Source organism: Schistocerca nitens, chromosome 1 (assembly GCF_023898315.1).
Source record: "Schistocerca nitens isolate TAMUIC-IGC-003100 chromosome 1, iqSchNite1.1, whole genome shotgun sequence".
NCBI classification, from domain to species: Eukaryota; Metazoa; Arthropoda; class Insecta; order Orthoptera; family Acrididae; genus Schistocerca; species Schistocerca nitens.
The window spans coordinates 805,705,493-805,722,191 of record NC_064614.1 but is presented as its reverse complement, the minus strand read 5'-3'; the positions used below and the strand labels follow the sequence as shown (position 1 = coordinate 805,722,191).

Sequence of the window (16,699 nt, the reverse complement as noted above, 5' to 3'; positions counted from 1 at the left end):
GCCAGGCCAAGGTTTTCCAGTCGTCCAGCGTCTCACCGATACGGTGACAAGCCCAGGAGAGGCGCTGCAGGCGATGTCGTGCTGCTGGCAAAGGCACTCGCGTCGGTCGTCTGATACCATGACCCGTTAACGCCAGATTTCGTCGCGCAGCTCTAACGGATACGTTCGTCCTAAATCCCACACTGATTTCTGTGGTTACTTCACGCAACGTTGCTCGTGTGTTCGCACTGACAACTCTACGCAAACGCTCCTGCTCTCGGCCGTCATGTGAAGACTGTCAGGCACTGCGTTGTTAGGGATGGGAGTTAACATCTGAAATTTTATATTCTCGGCACGCTCTTGGCACTCTGGATCTCCGAATGAAACTTCCTAGCAGATTAAAACTGTGTACCGCACCGAGACTCGAACTCGGGACCTTTGCCTTTCGTGGGCAAGTGCTCTAACCAACCGAGCTACCCAAGCACGACTCACGACCCGTCCCCACAGCTTTACTTCTGCCAGTACCTCGTCTCCTGCCTCCCCGACTTTACAGAAACTCTCCTGCGAAAAGCAAACGTACTGTGTTCGAGTCTCGGTCCGGCACACAGTTTTAATCTGTCAGGAAATTTCATATCAGCGGACACTCCGCCGCAGAGTGAAAATCCCATTCTTGGATCTCGGAATATGGAATTCCCTAATGATCTCCGAAATGCGAGGCCCCATGCGTCTATCTCCTCTGCGCTCGAAGTCTGTTAATTCACGTCGTGCGGCCATAACCACGTCGGAAAACTTCTCATATGAATCAGCTGAGTACAAAATAATAACAGCTCCGCTAATGAACTGCCCTTTTATACCATCTGTGCCCGACACCACCGCCATTTTTATATGTGCACCTCGCTATCAAATGACGTTTTTCACTTCAACATAATGCCGATGCTGTAATAACGAGTGGCGCAGATATAAGTACCCCATGTAAGTATAAAGGAAATGCTGCGAAATTACAAAACGAAGAGGTTAAATGCGCTTAACCTTTATTGACAATTAGAAGTCAAAAGCACATTTATAGAAGATGTTGAAAGCGATGCCATGCAACATCAGTACAAAGCAGTGCATGTCCAAGCATATTTAGATACACCCGTCGTACAGTTCGGACATGGATGGCGGCAACTTCACTGCTGACGTTCTCTTTCAGTTCCAGTACTGTGTGTCGACTTGTTCCATAAACTTTGCTCTTCAATTGTCCCCACAGGAAGAAATCAGGTGTAAGATCCGGCGAATGTGTTAGCCATAAATGTTTGCTGACTGTTCGTTCCACAGGGAATACATCATGGACTCTTTCCAAGGATATCTTAGCCGTGTGGTGTAACGGAAAGGGCCTAACAAACCATCGTTGATGTTATTCAAAAACCACGTACAGTAATCTGTTTCTCATTGTCATCCTCCCGTAACTGCTGCAGAACCATCACTCCATATGGCTTCAAATTAATGCTTTTCAATATCCTCTGGCAACTCCTCCTACTTATATCGGCCTGTTGGGCTAATCTACGTGCTGGCTCGATAGCTGAGTGGTGCCGGCACGGTAGCTCAGCGTGTTCGGTCAGAGGGTTAGCTGCCCTTTGCAATAAACTGAGTGAACGGATCAACGATGAACTTGAATCGATGTCATGTGATGTCCACCCCGAACAAATGCAACGAGCCATAATGAACAAAGTAAGTGGTCAGCGCGACGGAATGCCATGCAAAGGAGCCCGGTTCGATTCTCGGCTGGGTCGGAGATTTTCTCCGCCCAGGGACTGGGTGTTGTGTTGTCTTGATCATCCCCATAGACACGCAAGTAGCCGATGTGGTGAGGTGTAGCGCCGTATAACGATCCTGCCTTGGAGGCGGTTAAGTGGAAGATGTGTCTCAGAGCTGGATAGTGACAGATGGTGACGCGAGACTGGACGCGCACGTAGTTTGTTTCAGCCGATAGAGGACAATATTGCATAGAGGGACTGTGATTTTAGTTTCGATGATGCCCACTAGAGTGCACTAAAGTAATAGAATGTTTTTCATAAACAGTTCTAGTATTTTCATAAAGTGTTATTATTTATTTTTGTGTATGTAAAATGTTATAAATGTGTTTTAGCAGTATGAATGATGCGTGAGTGTGGTTTAAGGTTAATATGAAGATAATTGTTTAACGAGTTATGTAGTAGGATCTAGTGTGGGAACATTTCGACCAAGTATGGATATGGACAAAGGGGATTTTTGTAGAACAGATTTGTAAAGTAAGTTTATGGTAAAGGGAAAGTTAATTCAGGTATATGGACAAAGGGGATTTTTGTAGAATAGATTTGTAAAGTAAGTTTATGGTAAAGGGAAAGTTAATTCAGGTATAAATAACAATAGTAAATAACTTTATGCATAAGCAAAACTTCAGCATATTAATTACGTCAGTAAAAAGTGCAGTCGTTAGGTTTACTATTTTGCGATTGGTTATTGATGAAAACCGCGGATTGACGCGGGTGAACGTTGTTTTGCTATTGGCTGTTGAGTAAACTGACCGATGGTAAAGCAATATTCTTCGCGCGCACCTTTCTCTGCTGGTAGAGAAGACTTAGAGTATTCTAGAGAAGAGTCGGAGCCTAGCCATGAAACAGTTCGGAAGTGTGTAGTAGTAGTTCCGATGGAAACGATAAGTTGCCCTATCTAGCAGTGTTTCATACATCAAAAGTCTGGCAAAGTGACGGCATACTTATTCCAATGGGCGTGTAGAAATTGCGGAATTTTTAAGTGAATTTTGTGACGAGAAAAGACATAAATTCCGCGTGGCGTATTGAGCAGGTCCGTGGCTAAAAACTGTGACTGCATTTGGTACCGACAGACTTAATATTTGGCGAGCATTCTCAATAAAAAACAATCAGTATTTTTGTAGCTATTACGTTTTCGGGAAATGCAACACCATAAACTTGCTAACGTGACTCAAAGAGATTGTGAGTGACTGTGTTAAGACTAGCACGGGCTTGGCAGAGATACTTGTTCACCCAAGTTTCAGAATATATTAATTGAGGACAAAATTTCCTATCTTTCCATTTGTGTGAAAACTTTCTCCCGAAACGTAGATTAGTGACTTCAATTGCAGCCTGGGTCACGTCGAAGTACAGTAGGTTTCACTCGGCTTTCCTACTGATGATCTGCTAAGACAATGTTTACAGATAGGTGCAGGTACGTCGTAAAGGGACGGAAAGAACCGCGCCGCCGCAGTGGCGTCAACTCAAAAGACTTGCACTGGGCGACCGGTCTACACGACGGGAGGCCCTAGCCACACGACATTTCATTTTTTTTTACGTGCAGGCTTCTTTGGGCTCAGAATAATTCTTTGGCGAATGTCTGCAATAACTTCTGGGGTGCGAACTGAAGGAATTCTTTATCGTTTCACATTTTGCACAAATTCGTAGGTGAGCCAATTTTTATATAGACTTCGTATTGCTCTCTTTGCTGGCTGTCACCTATCCGGGTACTTGACACCGAAAATTTCGTGAGTTTCCTTAATCGAACCTGATTTCACATATTCTTCCACAATTTCAATTCTTTCTTGAATCGATCAAATCATGTTGCGGACCGCTAAGAGAAAGGTCTAACATTACTGCTGAACAAACTGAAATGCTGACAGAAGAATGCTAACGATCGATTATTACATAAAGCTGTCCATTGTTGTAGCTGTTTACTGTATATAAAAATCTGAAACACTGCATTCGCATTCAGAAGGGAGATGGGCTACTTTTAACTGCGGCACCCTTTATTTATAGTAGCAGAGTGCACCCCTCCACCTGGCTAGGGGCGAGCGTGCGCTGCCTGGCCGGCGGGCGGCCGGAGAATAAGGCCGCAGCGGTGGGGTATCGGGCGCGCCGTTCGCATCTCTGTGTGGGCATTCTGGCATCTCTGGGTGGGCATTCTGGCCAAGGTGCTGGCGGCGCTCTCGTCGTGCTGCCGCTGATGCGGGTTTCATGCCGCACTTGGCTGGTACCCTCCGTCTCTGTTGGCCAGCCTCTCGTGAATCTTTATTCCACTGGATTCCCTTATGACACCGAGCGAGCTGGCGCAGTGGTTAGCACACTGGACTCGCATTCGGGAGGACGACGGTTCAATCTTGCGTCCGGCCACCCTGATTTAGGTTTTCCGTGATTTCCCTAAATTGCTCCACGAAAATGCCGGGATGGCTCGATTAAAGAGTTTTTAGCAAACAGAACACAGCATGTTGTTATCAATGGAGAGACGTCTGCAGACGTTAAAGTAACCTCTGGCGTGCCACAGGGGAATGTTATGGGACCATTGCTTTTCACAATATACATAAATGACCTAGTAGATAGAGTCGGAAGTTCCATGCGGCTTTTCGCGGATGATGCTGTAGTATACAGAGAAGTTGCAGCATTAGAAAATTGTAGCGAAATGCAGGAAGATCTGCAGCGGATAGGCACTTGGTGCAGGGAGTGGCAACTGACCCTTAACATAGACAGATGTAATGTATTGCGAATGCATAGAAAGAAGGATCCTTTATTGTATGATTATATGATAGCGGAACAAACACTGGTAGCAGTTACTTCTGTAAAATATCTGAGAGTATGCGTGCGGAACGATTTGAAGTGGAATGATAATATAAAATTAATTGTTGGTAAGGCGGGTACCAGGTTGAGATTCATTGGGAGAGTCCTTAGAAAATGTAGTCCATCAACAAAGAAGGTGGATTACAAAACACTCGTTCGACCTATACTTGAGTATTGCTCAACAGTGTGGGATCCGTACCAGATCGGGTTGACGGAGGAGACAGAGAAGATCCAAAGAAGAGCGGCGCGTTTCGTCACAGGGTTATTTGGTAACCGTGATAGCGTTACGGAGTTGTTTAGCAAACTCAAGTGGCAGACTCTGCAAGAGAGGCGCTCTGCATCGCGGTGTAGCTTGCTGTCCAGGTTTCGATAGGGTGCGTTTCTGGATGAGGTATCGAATATATTGCTTCCCCCTACTTATACCTCCCGAGGAGATCACGAATGTAAAATTAGAGAGATTCGAGCGAGCACGGAGGCTTTCAGACAGTCGTTCTTCCCGCGAACCATACGCGACTGGAACAGAAAAGGGAGGTAATGACAGTGGCACGTAAAGTGCCCTCCGCCACACACCGTTCGGTGGCTTGCGGAGTATAAATGTAGATGTAGATGTAGATGTAGATGGTTCCTTTGAGAGGGCACGGCCGACTTCCTTCCATAATCCGATGAGACCGATGACCTCGCTATTTGGTCTCCTCCCCCAAACAACACTCCAACGCCCAACCGTTATGACGCTGTCCCATAGCCGGTTGCTCGTCAAAGGACTTTCGTTTTCTGAAAGTCAATGATGTGGTCTTCCTTGATGCTATGCTCTGTTATCGGTGATTTCTCTGTCTGTCACAGTCGGACATGCCTGAGTTGTTCCTCGCAGCGTTTCGAAATACTGTGTTGCGTTTACCCAATGTGCTGTTGGCCACATTCGCAAGCAGTGCTCTATGTTCTAGGTACGTATGTTTTTATTGGATTTTTCGCAGAGCCAAGCCACTCTTCCGCCTTCAGCGGTAGTCGGAAGACGGTTTCTGCGTCGCATTTTTTAAGTTGTCTCGCAAGTTTGGCTAAGAGTGGTCCGAAGTACAAAAGTGCTGTATTTCGAAATGCTGAAAGGCGCACATCAGGCATGTTCGGCTGGGATAGACAGAGAAATCAGCGATGACAGAGCATAGCATCAAAGAAGACCACACCTTGGCGCTTCGCCTAGCAAGAGGCTATTGGGACACCGTCTTGAAGGAATCCTTTGGAATATAAGTTCACGAGAATCTGGTCAACAGAGACGAAGGATACCAACTACACTACTGGCCATTAAAACTGCTACACCAAGAAGAAATGCAGATGATAAACGGGTATTCATTGGACAAATATATTATACTGGAACTGACATGTGATTACATTTTACGCAAATGGGTGCATAGATCCTGAGAAATCAGTACCCAGAACAACCACCTCTGGCCGTAATAACGGCCTTGATACGCCTGGGCATTGAGTCAAACGAAGCTTGGGTGGCGTGTACAAGCACAGCTGCCCATGCAGCTTCAACACGACACCACAGTTCATCAAGAGTAGTGACTGGCGTATTGTGACGAGTAAGTTGCTCGGCCACCATTGACCAGACTTTTCAGTTGCTGAGAGATCTGGAGAATGTGCTGGCCACGGCAGCAGTCGAATATTTTTTGTATCCAGAAAGGCCCGTACAGGACCTGCAACAAGAGGTCGTACATTATCCTGCTGAAATGTTGGGTTTCGCAGGGATCGAACGAAGGGTAGAGCCACCGGTCGTAATACATCTGAAAAGGAACGTCCACTGTTCAAAGAGCCGTCAATGCGAACAAGAGGTGACCGAGACGTGTAACGAATGGCACCTCATACCATCACGCCGGGTGATACTCCAGTATGGCGATGACGAATACACGCTTCCAATGTGCGTTCAACGCGATGTCGCCAAACACGGATGCGACCATCATGATGCTGTAAACAGAACCTGGATTCATCCGAAAGAATGACGTTCTGCCATTCGTGTACCCAGGTTCGTCGTTGAGTACACCATCGCAGGCGCTCCTATCTGTGATGCAGCGTCAAAGGTAACCGCAGCCATGATCTCCGAGCTGATAGTCCATGGTGCTGCAAACGTTGTCGAACTGTTCGTGCAGATGGTTGTTGTCTTGCAAACTTCCCCATCTGTTGACTAAGGGATCGAGACGTGGCTGCACGATCCGTTACAGCCACGCGGATAAGATGCCTTTCATCTCGACTGTTAGTGATACGAGGCCGTTGGGATGCAGAACGGCGTTCCGTATTACCCTCCTGAACCCACCAATTCCATATTCTGCTAACAGTCATTATCTCGATCAACGCGAGCAGAAATGTCGCGATTAGATAAACCGCAATCGGGATAGGCTAAAATGCGACCTTTATCAAAGTCGGAAACGTGATGGTACGCATTTCTCCTCCTTACACGAGGCATCACAACAACTTTTCACCTGGCAACGCCGGTCAACTGCTGTTTGTGTATGAGAAATCGGTTGGAAACTTTCCTCATGTCAGCACGTTGTAGGTGTCGCCACCGGCGCCAACCTTGTGTGAATGCTCTGAAAAGCTAATCATTTGCATATCACAGGATCTTCTTCCTGTCGGTTAAATTTCGCGTCTGTAGCACGTGGCCTTCGTGGTGTAGCAATTTTAATGGCCAGTAGTGCAAGTGCGGCATGTAATATGGCGTCAGCGGCAGTGTGACGGGAGCGCGGTCGGCACCGTTCAACTTGCCAGATGCTGTCTGAATGCCCACACGGAGACGAGAATGGCGCACCCGCTACCCCTACTACCGCAGCGTCACCACTCTCCCGGCCGCCAGCCCAACAGTACACGACTGCCCGTAGCCAGGTTGAGAGGGGCACTCTGCTAGTACACTTATTACAGCATCTGCATATCTCGACACTTCACCAGATGATTATGACTATCGTCGAAACGTCTCGGTATATTAACACTGCCGCCCGGCTGGAAGCCCGAGAGATTTCACAAACAGTTGTCGCGCGGGAGGGCCTACACATACATAAAATTTTATTATCTGCTGTTCATCCTGGTGTTACTGTTTTAAAGATCAGCAGTATAATTGCAGTGTATTTTCATTGGCAGGCTTCGACACTATTTCGAGGTAGTTTTGTGCAGTGGGAGTAACCTGACGAACGGCGGGTCGAACGCTATGCAGGAGACGGGCGTCGGGCTGGCGTCGTCCGGCGCCTGGTTGATGACGCTGAACTGCGGCCTGAGCACGAGGTGCAGCGGCCGGTAGCGCGGGGCGCCCGCGTCCAGCGCGGCGGGGCGCATGCGCGCCTTGCGGCCGCCGCGCGCCTTGGGCTGCACCAGCGCCGTCTCGACGGTCGGCTGGCGGGCCTCCAGGTCCCACAGCGCCACCGTGCCGTCCTCGCAGCCCGTCAGCAGCGCCAGGGACGGCGAAGCGTCCTCAACCACAGACGCCAGCTTGCCGCGGTTCGTCACCTGTGGTACGATGCCAGCTTTAAATGATCGCGCTGGCAGTACTGTAGCACCTTCTATGTACGGGGTCTGAACACTGCTTGACGGCTGCTAACGAACAGAGACGTTGTTGGACAGGAATAATCACAGGCAATGATGAACGACGTGAAACACAGTACGTGTGTAATAGAGGTGGAGTGGTGTATTTATAACGAAAAAGCCTACAGATTTCACAACATGGGAAAGCAGGATAACAGGCATAAATGACGTTCGTGTCAAATTCCCAACATAGAAGTCGATATCGGACTCTCAGTAATGAATACGCCCTCCTTGAACACTAATGCACGTTTCGTGCCTTTATTCGTGCTGGCTACCAAAGTATCGAGGAGTCCTTGGGGAATATTTTCCACACCTCTTTCAAGGGGGTTTTCAGTTCTTACAAGGCTCTGGCAGAGCATGTTCGTTGAAAAACACGTCTGCCAAGAGCATCTCAGGCACACGCTACGAGGTTGAGGTCCGCGGAGTACTCTGGTCATTCTATACGTTCAATATCTTCACTTGCAGTGTGTCCGGCATCGCAGCGGTCCTGTGTGTGTGTGTGGGGGGGGGGGGGGGGGCATCGTCGTCCACAAACAGGAAATCGGGATTTACCGCATCCCCAAACAGATAGACGTGATCCAGAACAAGCTTCTTGTAACATCTTCGTGGTGCAATGGCACCTCGCTCAAAGGTACGCTGCTGTGTTTGACCATTTTGCACAATGCCTGCCCACACCATACAGCCTAGGCGATACCGATGACATGAAATGTACACGCAGTTGCGAGTATGAACCACTTCTAGCTATGCAATCGAATGAAGACAATGAAAATTTGTGTCGAACCGCGACTCGAACCTGAATTTCCCGCTTTACGCTAGTTGTAGCCTTAATCGTATCAGCTATCCGAGCGCGACATATGGTCAGACTCAGACTTCCATATGTCGTAGTCCATGTGTCATACCTGTACTCGTACATCCATTTAATGTCATTCCCGTAAAGAGGAGAAATTTTATTTATATTCCCAGGGACTTAACTGCTAAGGTCATCAGCGCCTAAGCTTACACACTACTTAGCCTAAATTATCCTAAGGACAAACACACACACCCATGCCCGAGGGAGGACTCGAACCTCCGCCGGGACCAGCCGCACAGTCCATGACTGCAGCGCCCCAGACCGCTCGGCTAATCCCGCGCGGCACTTTCGCTGACCCCATTCAACATACTCCTACACCGACGAACTCTTTCCCGAAGATGGCGTAATTGAAATGGGATGCACAGGCTTCGGAGCATACAAAACAGCCCGATTAATCGCCGCGAAATTATTCTTGCAGTGACACGCCTACCAGTAGCGGTTGTAAGGTCTGCATGGGTCTGTCTAGGAATGAGATGTCTGTTCCTTTTAGTCACAAGAGCTACGTATGAATCCTTTTGGCTTGTAGTTGCCGCGCGGGATTAGCCGAGCGGGCTAAGGCGCTGCAGTCATAGACTGTGCGGCTGGTTCCGGCGGAGGTTCGAGTCCTCCCTCGTGCATGGGTGTGTGTGTTTGTCCTTAGGATAATTTAGGTTAAGTAGTGTGTATGCTTAGGGACTGATGACCTTAGCAGTTAAGTCCAATAAGATTTCACACACACATGCAAGGTTTGTAGTGATCCGTCTACGACCACGGGATGCTTTCGCATAGCTTTTCCGCCTTCAGCGGCCTCTTTTTAATCGCGAGATGACGTTTTTGGACACATCCATTACTGTGTCCACAGTAGTGACAATAGGACCGGCTTCCCGTCCAAGTGCTCGTCCCCGATCATTAGCACTCAAATGATGTCTGGTAGATATGTTGCCGTACCACACGGAATGTTTCACTAATTGGTTCCATAATATCCTTCGTCAAACATCGTACTGCATGAACAGTCGAATGCATACAAAGCGTCAGTGCGCAGGCTTCACTGCCACTGAAACGTCCTGTCCCTCACTCCTGTCAGTTGTTCGGTGTCCCAAAGTAATTTTCGATTGTTTCGTAGCAATCGTAATTTTATTTTGTGTAATTTCGCCTTTGTTATTCTAATTGGCAGGAAAAAGAAGTCTTAACAGACGAGCAGACAAACAGTCGTATAACAAACGACAAAAAAATTTTTTTTATATGTTATAATTACAAATTCACTATTTTTGGTTTTTTTTCCTTACTTATATTGTGAAACTTTTTTTTTCTCCCCAAATTTCTTGATTTTATGTCAACGGGAAGTAACCTATAGGTTGTACTGAATGAGTTTGCGAGTATCAAAATATGAGACATAAATGGCCTTATTTTTCGGTTGCATTGACTAAGAAGCTTATATTTTTTACACAACCAAGAGACAATAGACCTTAACATGTGACATAAATATCAACTTGGTACGTCAACCCGTTCCTGAGAGAAAGGGTTCTTAACAGTCAGTCAGACAGACAACAAATTCTATAAGGGTTCTATATTCACCGATTGAGGTACAGAACCCTAAAAATCTTTATTTTGAAAGTAATTTCAGAAAAGGAAGCCTTCAAATATTTTAAACAAAAACAGAATATATGTAACAAATATAAAATGTGCTCCAAGGTTTGTGAACACAGTTTAAGAAAAAGAACTGTGTGTATGTGGTACAGTAAAGGTGAAACCTTGCTCCATTATTGAAGAAGTGTTATGAACTGTATTTTGAGTGTACAGTGGAGGGCAAAACAATGACGCAGGCCCCATGTATCTGTTGTTTATGATGTTATACGCTTTGCTTATGGTGTTCTATGCATTTCATTTCATGGAAGAAGTAGTAGGGTAGTGGCAGCATGAGGACACTTTTGATATCAAATTGACATGCAAACTAATTAAATTGATCAATTAATTCCCCCTGACCACGACCACGCCCACCCCTGATCACACCCACCTCCAATTCCGGATGACATCACATGTCTTTCTCAGCCTACACATGGGCCTCAGCCCCCTCACACTCTCCACCCTCGCTCTCCCCTCCCCCACGTATCCTGTTGGCCATAATTTCGAATTTTGGCGGGAATTTCGAATTTTGGTGGGAATTTAGATGGCGGGAATTTAGAAAATTGTTATGAGTTTCTTTGTCCCCGGGCTGTGCTGACATTCCTTCCAGGAATTGTCGAGAAATTAAAATTGGCAGTTCCCTTTCCGAGACTCGAACCCTGGCCCTTCTGGACAGAAAACTCAAGTGCACCCCCCAACATATGGAAACTATCCACATGCAGGAGAGAAAGGTAATTAATTGTAGAGATCAGGCCTAATCACAAAACTATATGCATAGCGCTACACAAAGATGGCCTAAGATCGCAATACAACTCAAAAACTGACGTTACGATGCAACTGATGTTACCCTGCTGGCAAAAAATTTCTCAATACGACTCAAAACTAGTGAGAGACACACTCAAACTTTACCTTTCACCTACAAGCTGCCAAGAAAAAGGCAGAGGTATAAGGTACTATCTTTACTCTTTTTGGCTAGAAATATGTTCAACTGAAAAGATGCTGTTGCTGGACAGAGAGGAGTTTAAAAAGTAAAGTATACAGCTGCGGACAGTATCTATCGTTGTTTGCCACCAGAAGTCCCTACAGACAGCTGCTGAAAAACCACCCTGCAGCCCCGGTAACGTAAGCCAATACATGCTGTCACAAATGATGGAAAAATGCATCCCATTTCTAATTACACTTCAAAATTGTCATGAAAAAGCCAGCACTCATAATTAACAGGTCATAATGCAACACATGTACTGCGGAAAATCGTCGTCCCAAAAGACTGCAAAGAGGGCAATAGTTTAAAACGCGTTTTCCTCGAGAAGCGTCCACAAACTGCTATAAATCTGAGGCCCTCTTACCTTCCCTCCCTCCCACCAACCATACACCTATGGGGAGGACACAGACTTTTTCAAACAGCCAGTGCTCCACTGTTCTTTGTGTTCTACCACCCTTCTGTCTTCACCAACCCCGCTAACTGCCTTCAGGCTAAGCTCCTTTGCCAACACAATAGCATGTATAGTCAATTAAACAATAGGAGATAAAAGGATAGCCACCCAAGTGTAACTTGTTCATCTAAAATATAGTGATGCAGCCCCCACACACCGTCTCCCTGGTCAGGAGGCAACCACCCACAGACTAAGCATGATCCAAATGCACTTTGCTGTTTTTCTGTGGCCCCACTGCCACTGGTCTCACCAGGCCTCCCACTATCCTCCGCAGTCCCTTGTGGTACGCGGCCTGCCTTGAGGCGACAGCTTTTTGCCATCACAAAAGGGAAATTTAGTAGCAGCACCCTGCTCCTAGTCAGAGCGCGCAAGTGTCCAGCAACCGCCACAGTAAACTCGCCACCTGCGCCCGTCATTCTGCGATTGAGAACAATAGTATTTGATGTTGACGCATCTCCAATAATCAATTATTTATTAAAAAAGCAAAACGCAATTGTCACAATAATAAATAACCCCTTTCCACGAAAATAGGCACAGTCCATTTTCTTTTAGTTTTATGAGCAAAATCGGTATAGTTTTTACGTTCAATTGCAGGATACAATTCACATCTCATTATTTTGCGACATCCAGTGAAGTGTACCATGGCCTATTACAGATGATCAGCAAAGACATGTCCACCCTGCGTAAAATCAGGAAAAAAACCTCGACTATTTTTCTGCGAAAACCACAGAATGTCCTCGTTATTTCGAAACCGTCATCAAAGTAAAGAAAAAGCGAGAATCTAAACTCCAAAGAAAAAACATCTATATTAAGCAATTTCTTTTAGCTTGATGGACAAATTACACGACCAGAGAGCGTTTCTTGCATACAGTGGCTGTAAATAAACTGTTATGCACGTGTGTATTACAAATATTTCAGGCACGTGAAATAACGATAGAGAATACTATCTTTCATGCCACTGGCTCACATGTTAGATAAAACACAATCAGTTTACATTAGACAACAAGGAGCTATAATTCAAGAGGACGTAGCTGTTCTGTAGAGTATGGCAGGTCCCCTTTTACCAAAGCGATGTTATATCATACTAGCATTTAAGAAACAAATCAAGAGAGCTTATCTCGCCCTGTGTAGGTGGGAGACTCAAATTTCGTTAAAAGACATCTGTCAAGAATCTCTTCCACCCACCAAGCGGCATGTCATTGTTACCAAACTGATAGGCTAATTAACGAAATTGATCGTGAGAGTTACGTTGTATGGCGATGAATTTCTTTTCAGCAGTCCAATCAGTGTAGACCGCCATACACTTTGTTTTTTCTACCATGACTTAGAGATCCATGTCAGCTGCTGCTAAACTGACATTAACACGTTTCGATCCGTTGGCTCTCACAGAATGGTCAACATCGCATGGTGTAAACTATACAGAAACCACAACACACAGGTTGATAGAAATAATACACAGAGGCAATATATCTCAAGGACAAAAATGCGGAAGACATCACAACATATGGAAACTGGAGGAGTTTGTGGGACTGTAGAGCGCTTCCAACAGCTATTCTCATCTTCCACAGAGACAGGGTAGTGGATAACTCGGTGTTCCATTTCAAAGAGCATTGCTCTCTCATTTTGCAATCATGTACAGTCGTGCTCAAAAGTATCCGAACGACCTGAATTGAATTTCGCCTGATTCGCAAGCACCCCACATAACGCAGCTGTCTAGAAGGTGCTCTAATCGCTCCTCGGTACAGTCGTTTGACTATTGAAAATGGCTCCAACAAGTCACCACTAGAAAACACTGCTCTGTATCGCAATAACTCAGGATGATAATACCACGATACTAAAAATATCAAGGAACACCTTATACAGATAAGACTGTCCTTAAGGCTTGAAAGCTCACACTTATTACAATAAATGACATACCTGAAATGTTACCACTCTCATTATTACGTCAGACAGGTAATGCACATAGTAAGTTCGTCGTATTCATCATTTCCTCTTCAAAGTAACATACCGTACTTGTTATTTAACACAAAATGACACTAAAAATTTAAGTTATTCATGAGCAGCTGGTTGAGAATACGTATGAACTTCAAATGACACGACGAACCGTCTCGTTCTGCATATGGATTCAAAGCCAGGTCATACAGACTAAGCAAAGATTTCGTGACTGACGGAAAATAATAGTCATTCCTGACCAGGCATACAGAGAGTGATACACCTCGATTTTAGACTGTATCAGTTAGCAAATATCAACTTTAGATTACATAACGTAAACATTTTTAAAGGACACAAATTCCTACCCAGCATCTATTGTCGCTGTTAACGAACTACGAGAGATGTTAAATATTACTTCTTCACAAGTAACTTACTTGAAATGGCGTGAGTAAAGCTTTGTGTTGGACAGGGATTCGAACCCACAACCTAATCGGATTGTTATCGAAGCACAATCAACTGTGACATATCGGATTTTGTCGGCAGTAGGTAGAATTTTCAACTGAAATGACGAGACGAAACATTAATGTTTTCCTTCCCAGGACTCCAACCGGCACCTATCGCTGTTATATTCTAGAGAAAACGAACGTTAAATATGGGTTTGTTACACCAGCACCGACATGTTAGCATGTTTGAACTAGAAATAATACGACAAAGATTTCAGTGCTGACTGAGAATCGAACCCCACACATATCGTTGTTGACTACAAACAAAGAGACGTCAGCTACCGAATTTATCTCCACCAACAGCTCAGAATAACATCCTTGTACTTACAGTGATCTCGCAAATAGTCCTGTGTCTCTCTGGGAGTCAAAAACGTCAGATATCGTTAGTGTTGACAACGAATGAAAATACATTGAAAATCAACATTATTATCCACCAGCAAATAGGTGTTCTCATGCTAGAGCTTGATAATACATAATGAAAACTTTAGTGCCGGGCCAGGGTTCGAACCCATTCACGCACAATATGTGGAGATGTTGAGGAATCTGCAGTTTTGAACAAACATCAAGTTGTCGTCGAGCTGTATTGTCACGAAGGGATCAAATTCCGCGTTAATGGCGGTCTGAGTTGCATTCCCAGTTCAGAACCAATTTTATCGACATACAGAAGCTCAAATAAAAGATGGAATAAGTGTCCTGTGACCCTACACAGGGTTTGTTTCGTCACTAGAAATAAATAACTAGTATAAGAAAGGTTACTGGTGATAGAGTTTCTACATGTCGCCACTCCTTACTTTATTGTGGTTCCACCTAACGTCTACTTGGAAGAGAAGGAATATCATGTTTAATGTGATTTTCAGACCACAATGCCATTATACGTTCTTCACTTGGCGTAGCCAGAAGAGAATAGAATCTGCCTCTCCCTATCAAAAAGCATTGGCAGAAGTTGGAATCGAACACAGTCCATCATCATATGAAACTATCATCAGTCCAACAGACTACCAAACCCTCTTCTCTACCACTCATTTCTCTGTCGTAACACCGTTGCGGCACACAAGATGAGAATTCTGACACACAGGCTCCCTGTAGTGGTTTGCAGGATGTTCAGTACATTCATTTACTTGATTGACCAAATCGCCATGAACCAGCTGCCTTGGCTACCCAGTGCATACATTCGACTCTATTTTGTAATTACCGAAATAAAATAACGTAACTGCCACCTACACTGAGCTGCCAACTGTGTAGGATGCATAAATTTAAATAGGAAGTGTTCCTTTCCACTTGAGCTACTCTATTGCGTTATCTGTTTGTTGAAAACGTCGTTCAGTGCAAAAGAAAAGCTGTAACTGTCTGTCTCTCAGAAGTCTAGATCCGGCCATATGCACTATCTCACAGCACTGTGGAATGCGGAAGCTCTGGAGGAACTGTTGTTGACTTCTGGAGCTGCTGTAGCTACGTGTTAGCTAGTAGCGTAACGGTAAGTGTCGCGAGTTCGAGTACGTTTACTGCTACTTTTTTTTAACGTAATTCTCCTGTCTGCTGAAGTTATCGATCTAATGGAACTTTGAACATAATTCCCTTCACTTCTCAACCCAATACAGTCACATGTGGGAAAAGGGCTAACTTCTGCGATATTTTGTTCTTTTCAGGTTTAATAGATGGCCAGGCAGCAGGTGCATCTCGAAACTTTTCTATTACGTTTGGGGAGAGCGCATCGTGCCAAAATACGCCAGAAAAGTATTTTCGACATTAGCTGTCGTGTGTTGGTGGCATTTTATTCTTCTTCAAACCTTGATTGACAGCTTTAACTCAGAACAAGTTTTCTACATGCATGTAATCAATAAACTGCATATGCATTGTCAGACTGTTATAGATAACATGAGAGAATTCGCATATATCGTTGATGATTAATTTCTCTCTCATGTTTACTATTGTTTTAACAACACTAAAAGACACCTTACGAAAATTGTGCACTGTATTATAAGAAATGAAATAAAACTACCCACGATAACCTTACAACGAAAGTCTGTTTTAATAAAACTGAGTATCTATACACAAGCGTGCCTTTATCGGCACGAATTAGTAAATACTACCCAGATTTCGATTGGGTCTGTGTTTAATTGGTATGCTGTGTCATACTCAAGAGGTATGCAAATGTGGCATTTCATAAATAAAGTTATGTATTCGTAGAAACGCAAAATTTGTTTGTAAGCAGTGGGAAGAGGCGTTACCTGTTGTGCAGCATTGTAAGTTTTT

At 45.0% G+C, this 16,699-nt stretch overlaps 1 protein-coding gene across 1 annotated transcript in view; it reads right to left on the bottom strand.

The window, feature by feature from the left end:
- The window catches only part of LOC126204440 (dynein axonemal intermediate chain 3-like), a gene marked incomplete at its 3' end in the record, with an annotated part of 162,842 nt that overhangs the window by 25,342 nt on the left and 120,801 nt on the right, over positions 1–16,699 (bottom strand). The window contains exon 5 of the mRNA XM_049938862.1: positions 7,887–8,051. Coding sequence (XP_049794819.1) covers positions 7,887–8,051 — 165 coding nt within the window. The remainder of the gene's footprint in view (positions 1–7,886; positions 8,052–16,699) is intronic.